Source organism: Protomyctophum bolini, assembly GCF_963924005.1.
Source record: "Protomyctophum bolini genome assembly, chromosome: 3".
NCBI lineage: Eukaryota > Metazoa > Chordata > Actinopteri > Myctophiformes > Myctophidae > Protomyctophum > Protomyctophum bolini.
In genome coordinates, this window is record NC_137864.1 from 35,750,173 (window position 1) to 35,767,548 (window position 17,376).

The 17,376-nt window shown below is 40.9% G+C and overlaps 1 protein-coding gene across 1 annotated transcript; it reads left to right on the forward strand.

The window, feature by feature from the left end:
* The first annotated feature begins 205 nt into the window (after positions 1-205).
* On the forward strand, positions 206-15,674 carry LOC308313238 (multidrug and toxin extrusion protein 1-like). The gene is made up of 16 exons (XM_080760241.1): positions 206-337; positions 4,212-4,313; positions 4,454-4,522; positions 4,728-4,876; positions 7,985-8,027; positions 8,130-8,174; positions 8,742-8,839; positions 9,149-9,246; positions 10,827-11,008; positions 11,422-11,530; positions 11,852-11,927; positions 12,321-12,390; positions 12,561-12,693; positions 12,840-12,934; positions 13,091-13,154; positions 13,274-15,674. The coding sequence occupies exons 2-16, from the start codon at positions 4,227-4,229 to the stop codon at positions 13,522-13,524; spliced, it is 1,569 nt and encodes a 522-aa protein (XP_080616367.1). The 5' UTR covers positions 206-337; positions 4,212-4,226; the 3' UTR covers positions 13,525-15,674.
* The last annotated feature ends 1,702 nt before the right edge of the window (positions 15,675-17,376 follow it).

Sequence of the window (17,376 nt, forward strand, 5' to 3'; positions counted from 1 at the left end):
CCAAACACGTGTGACGCATCCCCTTTTGCTTATTAAACATGGTTAGCGGTGCAGTAACAGTCTGACACACTTCCACTCAGTCAGTGTAAAGGGGAAAGGAACCCTCGGGCGTACAGTGTAGTGTACTCAGTGCAGGGCTGGCCAAACTCGTGTTGTAGGTATGGAGGATACTAAAATAACATGTACCAATGGAGTAAAAGGACAGTCCAAAATAGACCATGAAGAGCTTACACACAGCGCCGTCTGTTGTGGCACTTGCTTTAAGGGCATCAAAGACTGGATACCGGTGGATTACAAGAGAGAAATAGTCCAGGTGTTAAAACTAACCGGACCAGTGGTAAGCTTTGGTTTTGAATGATGTAACACGTGAAATAATTCAGTCTAGGCTAGAAATATATTTACTGTATACTATATACAATGCTTTGTTGATATTTGGCTCTTGGACTCAGTAGGCTGTGTTGTGTGTAAGTGTGTTTCAATTGTCAAAAACTATAACAGTCATTATTCATTATTTCTTAAGTTATAACAAATAGCATATCACCTGATAAAGTTAAACTTTTTTGGGGGTGGGAAAAAGTAAAAACTCTGCCCCTAGAGGCTGGGCTGCTCCTTGCAGCCAGGCGGCAGTCATGGGCTGCTACAATGGAATTGAGTTTTTGATTGATTGATTGAAATATTTATTAACAGTTTGCAGAATTACAGTACATTTCAAGCACAAACTCAATACAAAACTGTTAACTGTAAGTGGACGACCCAATTAAGCATTACACTTGTTTACAACAGGGTCCACATTGTTCAATTCATCAAAACATTTAGAGACAGACAAATAGACTACATTTACAGTGAGGGGAAATGGGTGGGGGTGAAGATTCAGATTTTACAGAGGCCAGTTTCGAATTGCAGCCATCTGTAGGTGCCCTTTGAGAGCGGTTTTGAAGGAGTCAAGGGATTCACATGTCTTAATGACTGTTGGTAGGGCGTTCCACATTTTGGTAGCATATGAGCGAAAATAATTTAGTCCCTTGTTTGTGCCGAATCTGGGTTGTACATGGTTTGTTGCACTCCCTCTGGTGTTGTGGGTGTGGACTTCGTTTACATTAAGGAAGTATCTAGACAGGTACATGGGTATCTTGGTGGATGGTGGTGTATCGAATCTTGTGGACCAGACCCATTGCAAGATGCTGTACTCTGTCGTCGACCCTAAGCCATCCCAGCCTGTCAAAGTGGACAGGGGTGAGGTGGGTTCGGGGGGTGAGGCCCCCGAACCCACCTGTGAGTGAGTGAGTCAGGGCTGTCAACATTGGAGTGTCAGAATTCAGGAGCTTTTGATTGTGTTGTATTTTCTGATTGTTAAATTACATTTTTGTTTGTGTTCCTCCTTAGGAATTATGTGTTTTGATTTCGATTTTTCGATTTATAATTGGCCTATAATTAGTTTTAAGACTAGGTTTAGTGTTTAAGTTTACCATAACTTTTATGTTTTTAGTCTTATTTAGGTTGAGGTTAGGGTTAATTCACCCCATGGCTCCTCATGGTGAAACTAGCCAGTGGCAGGTTCATGACTAACCCGTGGCTTCCTGTGAGGTTAGGTTTAGTGTTAGAGTTTAGGGTTACTTATATTTGGGCTATTTTTAAAAACTATATATGTTTTGGTTTTTTGAGTTTCCTCTATTTTCGTAGGAGCTCACTCAGGCATAAAGCCTCTTCTTCTATAGGTGATATTTAATGTCACCTAGAAGAAGTAAATGTTTAATCTCGTAAGGCTATTTTGCAGACCCTGTTGACTTGGTGTGAAATGTGCTGATGTGTCCCTTATGAGGCTCTATTTTTAGTCAAATTTATTTATTTGCATCTAGGCTGATCAATTAACTGCACATGCACAGTTTAACACGGGTTGCCATGCAAAGCCACGGATATCCCCCAATCCAAGAGAAAATAAGGAGAAATGACAATTCAAGAGCACCGCAGGAGATGGGGTCGAAATTCAGGAGTCTCCTTCCGGATTCAGGAGTGTTGACAGCCCTGGAGTGTATATATTCACTCAAGGGGAGAGTTGCTGACAGCTGATCACACCAAAATCAGTGGGCAACCTATACAACATTAAGGTGCGGACTCAGAGTAAATGTATGTCAATCCAGCCCATGTTACTTTCGTTTTTCTGTTCAGCTATACAGCAACAGGTCTGGGAGAACTGGTTTGTTCTTGGGATACATGAAGGTTATTGGGCACCAAAACACTGTGGGCATTTGGTAAATCTGGGCACCTAGAGTGGATATGGGCACCAAAACAGAGTGGAAAATGGGAATACTGGCCATCAAAACATACTGGGCACCAACAGAATGGGCCCCTGAGAAGTCTGGGCAAGAGTGGGCTCCGGGAATACTTGTAGGCTATGTGAAGTCTTAAACATTATGTTTATTATATTTGTCATAGTAGGCTGTAGCTGTGTCCGCTTTCGTTTTTTCCCTATTAAAGTTGGTTAATTACTTTCCATATGCAAAGCTAGCTTTGGGTACTTGCTATATACATTATTATTATTATTATTATTACACAGCGTTTTGGCTTGGGTTGTGGTTTTTAACATTACTGATTGAAGCTGAGAACTAAATCACCTTTTACAGCAAATTGCCTATACAAAGAAGCATTGATGTTTGGAAGGTCACTCAAGCGCAAGAATTGCATCATGGGGTACCCAATGCCCACTACCCATGCATTCATTTCACATGTTCAAAGGCAATTCATTCTGGGATGTGTGAATGACCCAGTTAGCAGTAGTTAATTAGTTAGTAATTAACATAATTATTACCTACTGTATAGTGTATAGACACATACACTTTTGTTTACAACTCGTTTTGTTCTAACACAGTTCGACTATTATCTTCAATTTAAGTTAGTTAAGTACCGTATTTCATATAACATCAAGCATACATTATTTTTCCAAATCAACCTCAACTGTGGATTTTTGCATTTTTAAACTGGAACGTCTTAGACTGGGCTACATTCTAATTGCCCTAGCCGCTAGAAGTTCATCTTTCATTCGGGGCTATTTCAAATCAGGCAAACCGACCTTGGGATGGAAAACTTTAGGCTAAATCAGGGTTGTCCAAGTGCCGCCCGCGGTCCAAATGTGGCCCTGGGACAAATTGTATACAGCTTCATAACTGAATAGAGGGTATGTGCATGGATAAAGTGAGTGGCAAATCAAGTGGCAAAGTGAGTTTAACTTTGTTTTATGTTGATTGATAAAATCAGATAGGACTTTTCTGTTTGAATGTATGGACTGTCAAGGCCAGAAAGTAGCTTTTTGCAACTTAGTAGGTGTTCCCGATATAACTTCCAGGTACGATGATGATGCCCAACAGTATGGGACATTTTTCATTCAAGATTTTTAACCTGAGTATTATTTGTCAGTGTTCCTTGTTCCTTGTATTTTTATTTTTTATTTTTTAATTAATTTTCTTTTACCTTGCTCGTCTGGTTACATTTCGAAAAAAGGCTAAGTTACACTTTGTTCACAGCAAACACCTGACAAAAGACCATTGATATTAAATATTGATGATGATTTAGTTAAATAGTATCATTTAATTGTGATGCATATGTATGTGACTTTGTTATAGTCCAAAGGTACATTATGTCAGAAGATGTAGTTGGCCCTTAGATGTTTTAATATTTTCTATTATTTATGGCCCCCTTTGAAAAAGGTTTGGACACCCCTGGGATAAATGAATCGAGTTCAAAGAATGAAGTAACTCTGAAACACAAATTGTCCGGTCGTCCAGTCAGAGAACTGGGTGCAATGAATGGCCAGTCTTCCGATGGGAAAAAATGGTGCCCAGCTCCAGTCCAGACTTCTCAAATGCCTACTCTTCTGGCTCCCGTTTGTTGCAATGACCACACTGTGTCAAAGGACATCAGTCTCCTCTACATCAGCCTGTGCGACAGTGTCATATATATAACAAATATTCTTGCTAAACACTTTGAGATTTTCACAAATGTAAATTGCATTATAAATAAAATCCATTATTATGCAGTAAAGCCAAAGTTGGGATTTTTCTGTAAATAAGCAGTGAACCACACACAGGTTTGTCTCATAACAACATTCACAGCTCTTCCTCTTTTGTTCCCATTTAGGAATCCTATATTCTCTGACTATAGAAAAGTGGTAAGGGGATTCTTTTTTTTTACATATTGTATATGTTTTTATGTTTCAGGTTTTGGCACAGTTGATGATCTTTCTGATCAGTATTGTCAGCACAGTGTTCTGTGGTCACATGGGGAAAACACAGCTTGGTGGTGTGGCATTAGCAATAGCGGTAAGAAAACTACTATTTACTACTTAAATCAATTCATCTGAACTTTTCAACCTGGCAGTCCTATATTGGACGTTGTCATTATAGGCAGACAGATATTTTCAAGTGGGTTTAATTGATGTTACTGGTATTTCCCAATGCAGGTCATTAATGTTACTGGCATATCCATTGGCAATGGCTTGGCGTCCACCTGTGACACACTCATGTCTCAGGTACCTATCCTTGACCGTGTTTATCCATTCATTTTGTTTATCTAAACGTGTGTCTCACTCCAAGAAAACAGTTCGACTGTGTTCTTTTGTATCAAATGTGTTTTTCTTTTGTTCAACTTATCCCCTTGGTCATAGGCTGTATAGGCATTCACTATCGGCATGTATTTGTGTATCTCAGTGACCCACTGCGTACCTGTTTGTGCAGACTTTTGGGAGCGGTAACCTAATGCGCGTGGGAGTGATACTGCAACAGGGGATTCTGATTCTGCTTCTGGCCTGTTTCCCCTGCTGGGCTGTCCTCATCAACACAGAGGCCATCCTGCTGACTGTCCAGATGAGTCCAGAGGTTTCCAGGTCAGCCTCAACTGCTTTATTATTATTTTTAGATTTACTTTTGGAATTGTCATGCTTTTTAATGTCTTTATCGTCATCAACAACAACCTCAACCCGCCCCACCCCTCCAATCAACCCATCATTTGCCTCTCTTATGTTATTGCCTTTTCGTGCCTTGCATTTGTGTCTTTCGGACAGCTGCCATTTTGACCAGGTCTTACTCGACAAAGAGATCTCTGAACTCAAGTTACAACCTGATATAATAAAGAAATAAATGCTTTATTCAGACACAGTGAAGAGAAAGACAGGACAGAGAGTAGGGGATAGACAGAGATTATACCACAGGTAGTTTCGAGGAAGCAATCTGATTAGTTGAAATAGCTCTCTACCCGTGCTTCAAACGAGCACTACCGCACACTAGGGCTTTCACTTCTAGTGATTTTTACTACCGGTAGTTGACTAGTTGCCTAGTTTACTAGTCGACTAGTTGTTTAACTAGGCCTACCTACAGTAAAAGTAAAAAAACTTTTTTTAATAACAGTTTTTAAATGGTACATTAAAAACTGTGTACTAGCTGATTTATTATTAACTATAGTCAACTAGTACCAACAAGGTCGACCAATGGATTTACTGGTCGACCAATGGATTTACTAGTCGACTAGTTAAATTGTCGACGAGTTTCTTAAAGCCCTACCGCACACCTAAACAAAACATCAAAAAACATCTGTGCTGGGCAGTCCCCGCAGGCAGTAGCTACTAGCTAAGCTAGGTCTTTACACAGGATGTGAGGTCGTAATGATAGTATGATACCGTCATAAAAAATATATTTTTTAATCAAATATCTTAGTTATAAGGGTAACTGTGGTATAATCGCAATATCACAATCAAGTATGTGTGTTACCGCCATTAATGGCACTTACTGCTTACGGAAACGCACACCCTCTCGTGTAATAATAACAGGAGTTAAACCAGGGACATACGTATCGTATGCTGTAGTATGGCATGTGGTATGCACCCTAATCATTCGTTTGTACCCAGCCATAACCACTTTGGTAGTCCTATTTTGGCCATCATTATGCAAATTCAAAACTAGTGAAATTATGTAATAGAATGTGATGTACCTGCATGACAGGTATATCGCACTTTATCGCAGGTACTTACTATATAAAAAATATATATAAAAAAAACATTACAGCATTGAATGAATAGATGGAGAAAGGAGTTGTGATTCAATGCTGAGGGCATGCAAACCTCACACCTTTGGGGGGAAGTGCAACATTTTGAAGGTAATAAGTCACCATACCTGGCCCAACGCGTGAATCTGGTTTGCGTCCGAGCATAGGCATCACTGGCAGGCGGGGCATTACCATGCCTCAGCCATGCCTATGTTCGGACACAAACGAGATTCACGCGTTGAGCCAGGTATAGTGACAAAATTATGTATTTGTAGACTTTGTAGACAAGACATAGACAAGATGTATCCACTCTCTGTCACGGTAGCAGAAAGTTGAACCCAAATGCAGAGCCAAACACAGGAGCAAAATTCAGATATTTATTCACAATATGGTGAATTGCAGATTGTGGAAGGTTGCATGGCAAACAAACATGGAGGATGAGGAAAGCAGTCCAGGCAGGAAGCAGGCAGAAGAGCAGGCAGTAGAATATACCGTAGGTGAGCTGGGTTCTGGAGGAGAGGAGAAGAGCTTGAGTTTGCAGAAAACACAGGAGCAGATACTAGGAAATATAACTAGACTATAACTTCACTAGAACATAAACACTGGCTAGAATCAAGCTATAGTACTACCATGAAAGGTTGAACAATGATCTGATGATGAGTGGAGTGAAGACCAGGGTATAAATACTGTCAGGGCTGAAGAGTTGATGGCCGGCAGGTGTGTCAATTGAGTGCGATGAGGTGACCACAGACAGGTGTGCCAAGGCTGGAAGCTGGGTGGAAGGGCGACGCCCACACATAGCCACAGTATAGCAACACAGAGCCCCATACTGTGACACTCTCGGTTCCTCTGACCAACTGCCATGTTGTGAATTACCCTGCTGTGTCTGTGTTTCCACCCCCTTTGGTCAACAAGCGTGTGGCAAGCGGCTAACAAAGACTCCAGATACTAATACCTCAAGATGTCCCTCCAACCCTTGTTTATCCTTTTATCTTTTTAACCTAGCACTGATTTTGAATAAAGTTTGTTCCTTAGTCTTTTATGTAAAGCAATTTGGGTATATAGAAAAGCTCTATATAAATTTGAGTTATTATTATTATTAGTATAGTGTTTACATATAGTTTCACTGTACAGGTGATGTACACAGGATGTTAGGTTTTTAGTTTACTAATGATCCTAGTTGACTATTTCTATGTATTTGATGTACTAGTCCTTACCCGTTCTAATAAATAAACACCAAATTAGGTTACAGTGTGGGTAATGTAATGAGGGAATTGTTAACGGATGAGCTTGGGTGGAGCACAAAGTTATAATATTATTAGGCAAGTGGTCTGCGTGCGGAGCATTCCCTGGAGGGGGGGGGGGGGTCTGCAAGTGTATTCCTGGGACTCACATAAATACGCCTCTGTGTGGCTGAGACACGCACATACGCACACACACAGCACACGCCCAGTGTGTGTCGGCCAGACGCGACATTGTATAGGCCACTAGTTTGTTGTGTTGCGGCTGTAGCAGAGGAAGCATGACAGTGGGGTAACGCAGAGAATGGTGGCCAGTGATGCAGGTGATGCTAGGGGGCAGGGGTGCGAGGTGTCGCATTTTCCGATGGGAAATTTAAATTCACTAATAAATTAATGATTAAGTTATAAAAAATGTTATGGAAAAAAGGGCTTTGTTAAGACCTCCATAATGTTATGGTCAATGTCTGTGTGAAAAGTGAGAGCGATTGGTGCAGCCAGTGAGGAGCAGCGACAGTGTTTCAGACATTCATTCAGACATTGAGTGAATTTTCTGTACTGTACATCGCTCTGGCTTAAGAGCGTCTGCTAAATGTTTCTAAATTGGAAGTGTGTGTGTGTGTGTGTGTGTGTGTGTGTGTGTGTGTGTGTGTGTGTGTGTGTGTGTGTGTGTGTGTGTGTGTGTGTGTGTGTGTGTGCACGTGCGCGGCATAAAGACTGGCCCAGCTATATGTGAAGATCTGCATGCCCGCTCTGCCGGTGAGTATTATCTCCCTGCTATTCCCAGTGCAATCCACCGCATCCCATCATTGCATGAACCATCGCAGAGCATTTTGTCATTGTCACTGTCTATTACTGCAGGCTGCGTTCATGTACCAACTGCAAGCGAGGTATCTTCAGAATCAGGTGAGGTTGATTACACAAAAGCTCTGGCGTTTTGTGCAATCCTGTTTAATTTCTATAATTACACAGAATCAAGGGTCATCGCCATGCTGGTAGACATTTTTGCCATGGACATACAAAATTAGTGGACAGAAACACACGAAGAGATAGCCCAGAATGACCATATCAGGTCTGTAACAAATGTGTGTACAAATGGATTTGGTTCCATTTGTACACTCCCAGAGTTAAGGGGGTCCTTGCAAATAAACCATTTGAGAACCACTAGTACTAGTTGGATTCCTAATATGCCATAGTGTCATAAGTGTTATACATAGTCTGAAGAAAACCTGGGGACTGACATTGAGCAATTGGGTCTTATTAAATTAGAAAAACATTATAATGGCGTGTAAAAAAGAAAATCAAAAAGTCAAGTCTTTGCCACGGACACATTTGTCCGTGTACGGACATATTGATGGCTCCTGCACAGAATCGTACTGTATGTGCTATTATTACTGGGCGAGAACCTGGAACTAATGTTTTGAGAGCTTGTCATTAATTATAATTGAGAAAAAAGCTTTGGTTGGTTTACAGGGTATCATGTGGCCCCAGGTGATATGTGGAGCAATGGGCAATATTATCAACGTTGTTATCAACTACATCTTCCTCTTCCCTCTGGATTTGGGTGTTGCGTGAGTCTTCCCATTATCACGATATGCAAGAGATAATGATTATTAATGCATTGTTAATAATTCCGCATTCATTGGTAATGAGCTAAATACATTAATATTAATTGCCATCTTGGCCTTGCTGCATTGTCAGTATCAACCATTGCTAGTCTTTTGAGAATCCAGAGAATTCCAGAATCTAGATAATTATTCATACTGTAGATTAAGTTCAAATTGGTTGTGCAACTCAGAGTTGATTCATTAGTAGCTCAGAGGATTAACAGGATTTTACATTGAATACATACATATGTTTCCTCTTGGCTGAACCAATAGTGGATCTGCAGCCGCCAACTCCATCTCCCAATACTGCCTGGCAGTGTTCCTGTATGTTTACATCTGTTGTCGAGGACTGCACAAATCCACATGGGGAGGTGAGCTCATTTTCCCTTCCAATTTGGAGAGATGGTAATTTATTATACACAACAATAATACTGTAGCTTTGTTTAAATCAAATGCTCACTTAGCCTGGATTCCTTTTTCAGTGTTTGCAGTAATTCAGTTATATTGTCTGAGATCATAGATAGAGTGGTAGAATAATACGAACAGATGAAATAGGAGTAGGACGCCCATACACTTGCAGTGCTTGTCCCCATATATAAATAAATAGACGTATAAATAAGTCTTTCACCAGCTATTGTGAACATAAACCTATGAATGGATACAGTATATGTACAAACTAGCGACAGTGGAAATGAGACTGATACTGATAGTATTCACAGTGCTGTGTCAAATGCCAGTGGGTATGTGGATTATATATGTACATAGGTGTTAACTTTAAATTGAACACTGAGAACTCTCGTGTGTAATGTTTGACAACTATAGTGCCACTCTCACTGCTTAATGCAGCAGCAGCACTGACACAGCTCCAAATGGTTTAGCAATTTATCAGCTAAATGTTACCCTGTTGGTGCAGTGTATCACAGCTTTGCATTATGTACTGAGTTACCCTTACAATCTGTTAAATGTGTTGAAGAGAAAACAGATTAAGTTAAATGAAATAAAATAAACCCTTTGGTGTGTGAATTCAAGTATATTTGATCTAGCACATCAGAATTGGTACAGTGAATTTATTACTATAATGTCTGCAGAATTATGAACAGAACACAATGTTACACATTACACATTTAAAGAGCTCTAATCTAATATCCGTTTTGGGAAGAGAAAGAAAATCACTACCAGCCTGTGAAATAATTTGTTCAGTCAATGATGTTAGTAACATACCTAGTACTAACTAGTCTAGCATAGCCAGACGCAGACGATACATTACATACATACTGATATGTCTGGTTACATTGAAATCGATGTAACCACGGTCGAACCGGTTTTGAAAAACCGCGGTCGAAAAATGATGATGACATCGAAATTCAATTAAGGAACTAAAACTGTATGGAAACAGTTAGGTAAAAAAATAAAAAAAATAAAGCATCAGAACCAATACAAACTAAGATGGGCAATCCTTCATATTGTGACAGTAACAAGAGTGTTGTTCATTGTGCATATACAGTATGGGCTGTTCAAATAAATGCTTTATTCAGACACAGTGAAGAGAAAGACAAGAAAGAGAGCAGGGGAAAGAGACAGAGTAAATGGTCCGTCCGGCCGGCCGGCGGAGAGTCAAACCAGCTGCTGTAGAAGGCATGTGCTGCAGCTATGCAACCTAACCATTCGGTATCGGTATCTGATAACACCTCTAGTCAGGTTGAAGCTGAATGCAGTTATGTTGAAACAAAAATCTTTGGCCAAAAAGAGGTTAAAGTGGCCTGCCTAAGAAAACTAACCGGAGTGTGAGGTCCTAGACTTCATCAGCCAGTAACTGAAAACTGTGTATTGTTCAGGGCCTCTAATTTGGGGCTGTCCAAAATGTTGTATGAATAAGTGTCTCTTCAAATGGTTAATAATGCCTTATCTCCCAACTCCTCATTTGCCTGAACTATGAACATCTGGCTCACAGGTTGGACACTGGACAGTCTGCAGGACTGGGGTCCCTTTGTTAAGCTGGCCATTCCCAGTATGCTTATGCTGTGCTTGGAGTGGTGGATGTTTGAGATTGGAGGATTCCTGGCTGGTTTAATTAGTGAGGCTGAGCTGGCTGCGCAGTCGATAGTGTACCAGCTGGCCACTCTCGCTTTCATGGTAACACATTTAAAGTGAATTATCTTGAATTTAATGCCATTTCATTATGTGTCGCTTGATATAATAATACTACTCTATAGAAACAAACAAATAATAATATAGTCATAGATAACAGTAATACACTTTGGAGACATGCAATATTTAAATATGGTTAAAATAATATGTGGTACAGCATTTTTATTTTTGAGCATGAATAAATTACCACTGTATTAGACTAAAATTCAAGAAAAGTTTTTCTAAATGAAAGTAATGGTGCTGACTACAGGTCACAAGAACAGTAATAGTTGGTGGCTAACCATTCATAAACTGCTGTTGAGGTATGTGCAATAAGGAGATACAACCCAATTGAAATATCACATTAAAACAATTAAGTAGTTTATGCAACACTATTCTTTTCTCTGCCTGTCTCACAGTCCCCTCTAGGATTCTCTGTTGCAGCCAGTGTACGAGTTGGTAATGCTCTTGGTGCTGGGAACACGGAGCAAGCCAAGTTGTCTGCCAAGGTCTCCGTCATCTGTGCAAGTATGAACCAATGCACAGTTTTGCACACATGCTGCCCACTTAATTACTGTATACACTCTAAAGGGAAGCTATCATGATGTTCAACATATGTGTTGTTGGGCTAATGTTCCATAACAGCTCTTCTGTGCGTCTCAAACATTGCCAAAGTTGTGCTGCAAGGTTTATTGTCACGGTTGACTCCATCAATATTCAAAGGAAAAAAGGGCGCTGTTTTTCCTTTATGTTTTGACTATGGGTTCTCAGATTGGTTGTCACTAGACATACATTTGAATATGTCATGTTATTTTTATTTACGCATTATATTCTTTATGCCTGATACAGTTATAGCTTCATTCTTTATTGGAGCTACTTTTGGAATCTCTAAAGATGTGATTGGATACATTTTCACCTCAGAACAGTGAGTAAAACCTCTTACAAGATACATTTAGTAACAGTAACCAGTACCTTTCTTAGTTTCTTGTACCTACACTTTGTTCACACTGGCGGCTCCAAGTGGCAGCAGGAGGTACTGTAACGGATTTGCCTGATTTGCCATACCAAACCACTACAATTATAGCTGTAAATGTGCAACATATTAGTTGCTCTGATCTTTTATGTTTTCAGTCCCTTATGCGATTACATTTTTACTTGCTTACTTACTTACATACTTACTTATGCTATTTATATAGTAATAGTTAGTTTCTATTATTAGTTATCTATCATTTTACTGCCTTTCTTGCCTGTCTGTCTTTTGCAATATTATATATATATCTTTTTCTTCATTAAGAATTTCTATTTCCATGTCTTTTAGAGAAATTGTTGCACGTGTTGCTGATGTCATTATTATTTATTGCTTCTTCCATGTTGCTGATGCCATTGCGGTGAGTGAGTACTGTTCTGCAACTTCATGTCTTCATGAAGTCATCATATATTATATATTCGGTTTCATTCATTGTAAAGATATTTTTTTTGCCATGGTAATTCAGTTCTTCTAACTTCTAGAGATGATATCACTTTCTCAAAATGCTGTGTATTTTGTTTTCCTCTGCAGGCTGTGACGGGGGGTATTGTAAGGGGAGCAGGGAGGCAGATGATAGGGGCCCTGTGTAACTTGATAGGATACTACTTCATGGGCTTCCCCATCGGTGCTTCCCTGATGTTCGCAGCCAAAATGGGCATTGTGGGTGAGTAGAACACCTAAGATACTACAGTACAACACAAGAAGATTATATTGTATCCAAAATTACATTTGGGCTGGTAAAACAGTGACTGTGGCCAATTTGAAACTTAGAACCATGTATTGAGAGCTCTCCTTGTATTTCTATTGTAGGACTGTGGACAGGACTTTTCGTCTGTGTCATTATGCAGTCCATATTCTTTGTAGTCTTTGTGTCTAAACTGAACTGGAAGAAGGCAACAGAGGACGTGAGTACTTAGACTATAACACAGTAAAATACTGTAAAAAAATTTTTATACTCTCAAGAGTTACGCAAATTAACTTTTACTGTGTGGCATAATTATTCTGAATATGCAAAATATTGATGAAACTGTTCTAAACCTGTCTGTAATGTCTCTAATTAGGCCATGGTGAGAGCAGGTGTCCAGCTCAAGAATAGCAAAGAGACATTCGGAATGGAAAATCTGGGTAAGTCAAGCCTCCCTTTTGCTTCCTATCGCCCTCATGAAACACATCTACTTTGCAGGAACCGTTGTGTCTTTCTGCGATGTAAATACAAAAAAAAACCTGACTCTGTTTCTCATTAGAACACTCCCTGGAGACCCTTGATGGTGCCGTGAACCCGACCTCTGTATCCACCTGTGTGAGCTCCGAGGAGGGGAACACAGACCTGGAAGGGCTTGATTCCGGCCAGGGTGGAGCAACCTCCACTACAGTTGGAGTCGTTCTGTCAGTCAGACAGTTGGTTTTACGGCGTGGCTTCACAGTGTTGGTAATGGTCCTCATTCTCGCTGGCGGGGTCTTTGTCAGCGAGATTGTCACGAGACTGCTAAAATGAGTCGCCTACTGTATCGGCTTATTGGTGGCATTTGGGCAAGTGGTTGTTCAAACGCCACCGTCGGATAAGAGATGCCACACTATACACACACTATGCACACTGCCCTGTTTGCCTTAAAGCTACATTCCGTGACTTTTTTTAATCAGTGTGAGGGTTTTTTTGTACTGTAATCCTGGGCGCTACACTTCATCTGCCAACCTGGGGAGGCAGACTGACCTCATGCTTCCTTCTATGCATGATGATTCCATGCTGCTTCTTCTCACCTGACGGGGAGTTTCCCCGGTTGGACGTAGCGCGCGGAGGGAACACGTTATTTCAACCAGTTCCTTTCCCCTCCATCAGCCGGGGCGGCTGTCCAGGGGGAGATAGTTTTGAGACCAGGATTACTGCATGTTTTTTGTGAGGGTACCTACTACCTACCCTAGGGGACACGGGGAGAACATGCAAACTCCACACAGAAAGGCCCTTTCGCCAACCCCCCCTCGGGTATGGGCACTGATGACGCGGAGGAGAGAACACGCCCCCAGTGCCCACAGCGTCCCCTGCGGGAATCGAACCCAGGACCTTCTAGCTGTGAGGCGACAGCACTACCGACTGCCACCGTGCCCCCATTGAACTATTCTGAGCTATCCTGGAATCCAGACTGAGGCACTCGTTCAGCGTTTTCCTTTTCACTTGGAAAAACAAAACAAGATGCAAATGCTGAATGAATTACCTAAGATAGGGACTCTAACTGGTTGACAGTAAATGGTGCATTTATACAGTGCCTTTATCCAAGGCATAGTGCATTACATTCACCCATAGCGGCAGAAGCCATGCAAGGAATCAACCAGCACATCGGGTGCAATTTGGGGTTCAGTGTCTTGCCCAAGGACACTTCGACATGTAGACAGGAGGAGCCGGGATTCGAACCGCTCTACCTGTACCTCCTGAGCCACAGTCGCTACAGTGTCAATACATCATTTGATGGCAAACAGAGGATTTGACACAAGATATGCCACCATGTTTTTGTAGTTCGGACATCAATGCCATTACAGTACCTCTCAACCGGGAGAGTGACAATGAACATAAAACGTACAGATTGTAGCTTTAAGTCTGAGGCACAAATCAGAGCTAGTCTCCCTGTCAGGTATTTATTCCTTGCAGTGGAGAACATGAGTTAGTAAACATATGCAAATATTAAGGTATTTATATATAGCACCTTATAAAGCATTTAATTTAAATGCTATTCAATGTAATAGTTGAGGTGAAAGCAAACAAACGTGATGCAATAAAATATACAGTACAATACACACACACACACACACACACACACACACACACACACACACACTAGTCATTAGTCATGTTATTTCACACATAGTAATTACAGGATATAAGTATTTAGACAATGCTCTTTATCCCATTTAGGCATGACGTCGGGGGAAAAAAAAGTCTTCTGAAAGAATATACATTCAAAGATTTGTGCCGCATTTTCACGATTTTGTAGATCTGCTATTTTTCAATAGCTAAAGTATTTCATAATGCTTAGTTAAAACACCAAAAGGGGTTCCCGCCCAGAATGGGTTAATGTTGTTACGTCTTGTGTACAGGTACATAAGAGTAACATTAACTTGTATTTTACTAACTTGTTTGATGTTGAAACATCAGACTTTTGATTGTATGTTATGCAGTAGTATGTATGGTGTGGCATCTTCATAAATGTTGGAAGTCCATCAGCTTGAAGATAAACTGTTTAATTAGATTCATATAATGATAATGATAATGATAACACCAAACCAAAATACTCAGGCAAAATAACCACTTAAAAAATTCAAAACCAAAATGTATTAATGCTCTTCAATTTGAACTCTTATTCGGTCTTCTTAGAGCCAGTTTTAAATCCGACCCTGATGTACTACCTAGTCTTGCATGTCTCTCCTGCCTTCACAATAAGCAGGTCTGAGGACTGCTTCATTACTACTACCTCTTCGTATTGCATAACCTCAGATAGTGTCAGCACACACAGCCAGGTGCTGTAGCAGATACTATAGAACTCCTCTGTTTGTATTGTTGGTCAGGTCAGAAATAATATGTCAACATAGAAAATGTATCAAGTCAAATTCTTTTTGGAGTTCACTGTCTGTATACACTATACAGCAAAAACAAGTCTCACCTGGCTAAAGTTTCAGTTTCAGTAAGATAATTGGGCTTCTAATTACATATTGTAGTAGGCTAGCGTATGAAACAATATCAGTCTCAAATCTTTACCTATAACATACTAAAAGGTATTGTATTGTCTTTAACTTAATTAATGAGTTGTGATCAAATGCATTGGGTTTTTTGTCTTTCTGACTGAAATGACTCCATTTTAAGTTTAATTATCCTATTAAAGTACAGATTTACAATTAAACCTCCATTGTGTGATACTGTACATTAGGAATACCAGATCGTTTTACCAGATTGTGTAACCTTGTGCTCTCACTAGTGCAGCTTAGAAGGAACAAAATAAATAAAGTGCCATAATTCAAACGCTATAACTTATAGATACCGTTAAAATAGAAAGCAATGAAAATGTTGGCCTAACTGTGACACCAGTGGTTTGTTTGATTGATTGATTTATTGATTGATTGATTGATTGATTTAATGATTGATTGATTGATTTATTGATTGATTGATTGATTGATTTAATGATTGATTGATTGAAAATTGTATTCACAGTTTGTAGAATGAGTACATTTCAAGGTGGGGGCACGGTGGCACAGTTGGTAGTGCTGTCGCCTCACAGCTAGAAGGTCCTGGGTTCGATTCCCGCTCGGGGCGCTGTGGGTGCTGGTGGCGTGTTTCCTCCTCCGCGTCATCAGTGCCCATACCCGAAGGCGGGGTTGGCGAAAGGGCCTTTCTGTGTGGAGTTTGCATGTTCTCCCCGTGTCCCCTAGGGTAGGTACCCTCACAAAAACATGCAGTAATCCTGGTCTCTAAACTGCCTCCCCCTGGCCAGACGGGACACCTGATGGAGGGGAAAGGAACTGGTTAGAATAACGTGTTCCTTCCACGCGCTACGTCCAACCAGGGAAACTCCCCCTGTCAGGTGTAAAGGAGCAACTTGGACACTCAAGCATGAAGGAAGCATGAGTTAAGTCCGTTGCTCTCCCCAGGTTGGTGGAGGGTGTACTGTGTAGAGCCCAGGATCACATTAGATGATTGACACAGGGGTGAAAAATGGGTTACAAAATTGTGGGATAAAAAAAAATATATATATAAAAAAAAGAATGAGTACATTTCAAATTAAAGCACAATTCAATACAAAAACTGCTACGAGGATAAAACCCTGAAAAAAACACGAAGACTTGTCAGGGTCCTCCATTTTCAATTAATCTGAACATAACTGAACAGTAACTACATGTTTTTTGTGGGAGTACCTACCCTAGGGGACACGGGGAGAACACTCCACACAGAAGGGCCCTTTCGCCAACCCCGCCTCGGGTATGGGCATTGATGCGAGAGAGCACGCCCCCAGTGCCCACAGCGTCCCCAGCGTGAAGTGAACCCAGGACCTTCTAGCTGTGAGGCGACAGCACTACCGACTGTGTCACCGTGCCCCCTTTAGCTTCTGACTGCAGCCTAGTTGGTTGTTGAGTAGCTTCGGGGTGGCAGTGACTCAGGGGTAGAGTGGCCGGTAGAACGGCCGGATGAGAAAACTGAGGTTACCAGTTCGATCCCGGACTCCCCCAGAGTTAGTGTCGAAGTGTCCTCTGAACCCCTAATTGCTCCCGATGTGCAGGTTGGTGCCTTGTATGGTTTCCTCCGCCATCGCTTTGGATAAAAGCTCCCGAGGTTTGTTCTTGTTTTCCTCGGCTTCATCATTGATCA

Excerpts from the sequence above, each read along its gene's own strand:
- LOC308313238 (XM_080760241.1), top strand. The coding sequence starts at position 4,227 with ATGATCTTTCTGATCAGTATTGTCAGCACAGTGTTCTGTGGTCACATG. Across the intron at positions 4,314-4,453 it reads GTGTGGCATTAGCAATAGCG|GTCATTAATGTTACTGGCAT; the intron begins GTAAGAAAACTA and ends TTCCCAATGCAG. Across the intron at positions 11,928-12,320 it reads TACATTTTCACCTCAGAACA|AGAAATTGTTGCACGTGTTG; the intron begins GTGAGTAAAACC and ends CATGTCTTTTAG.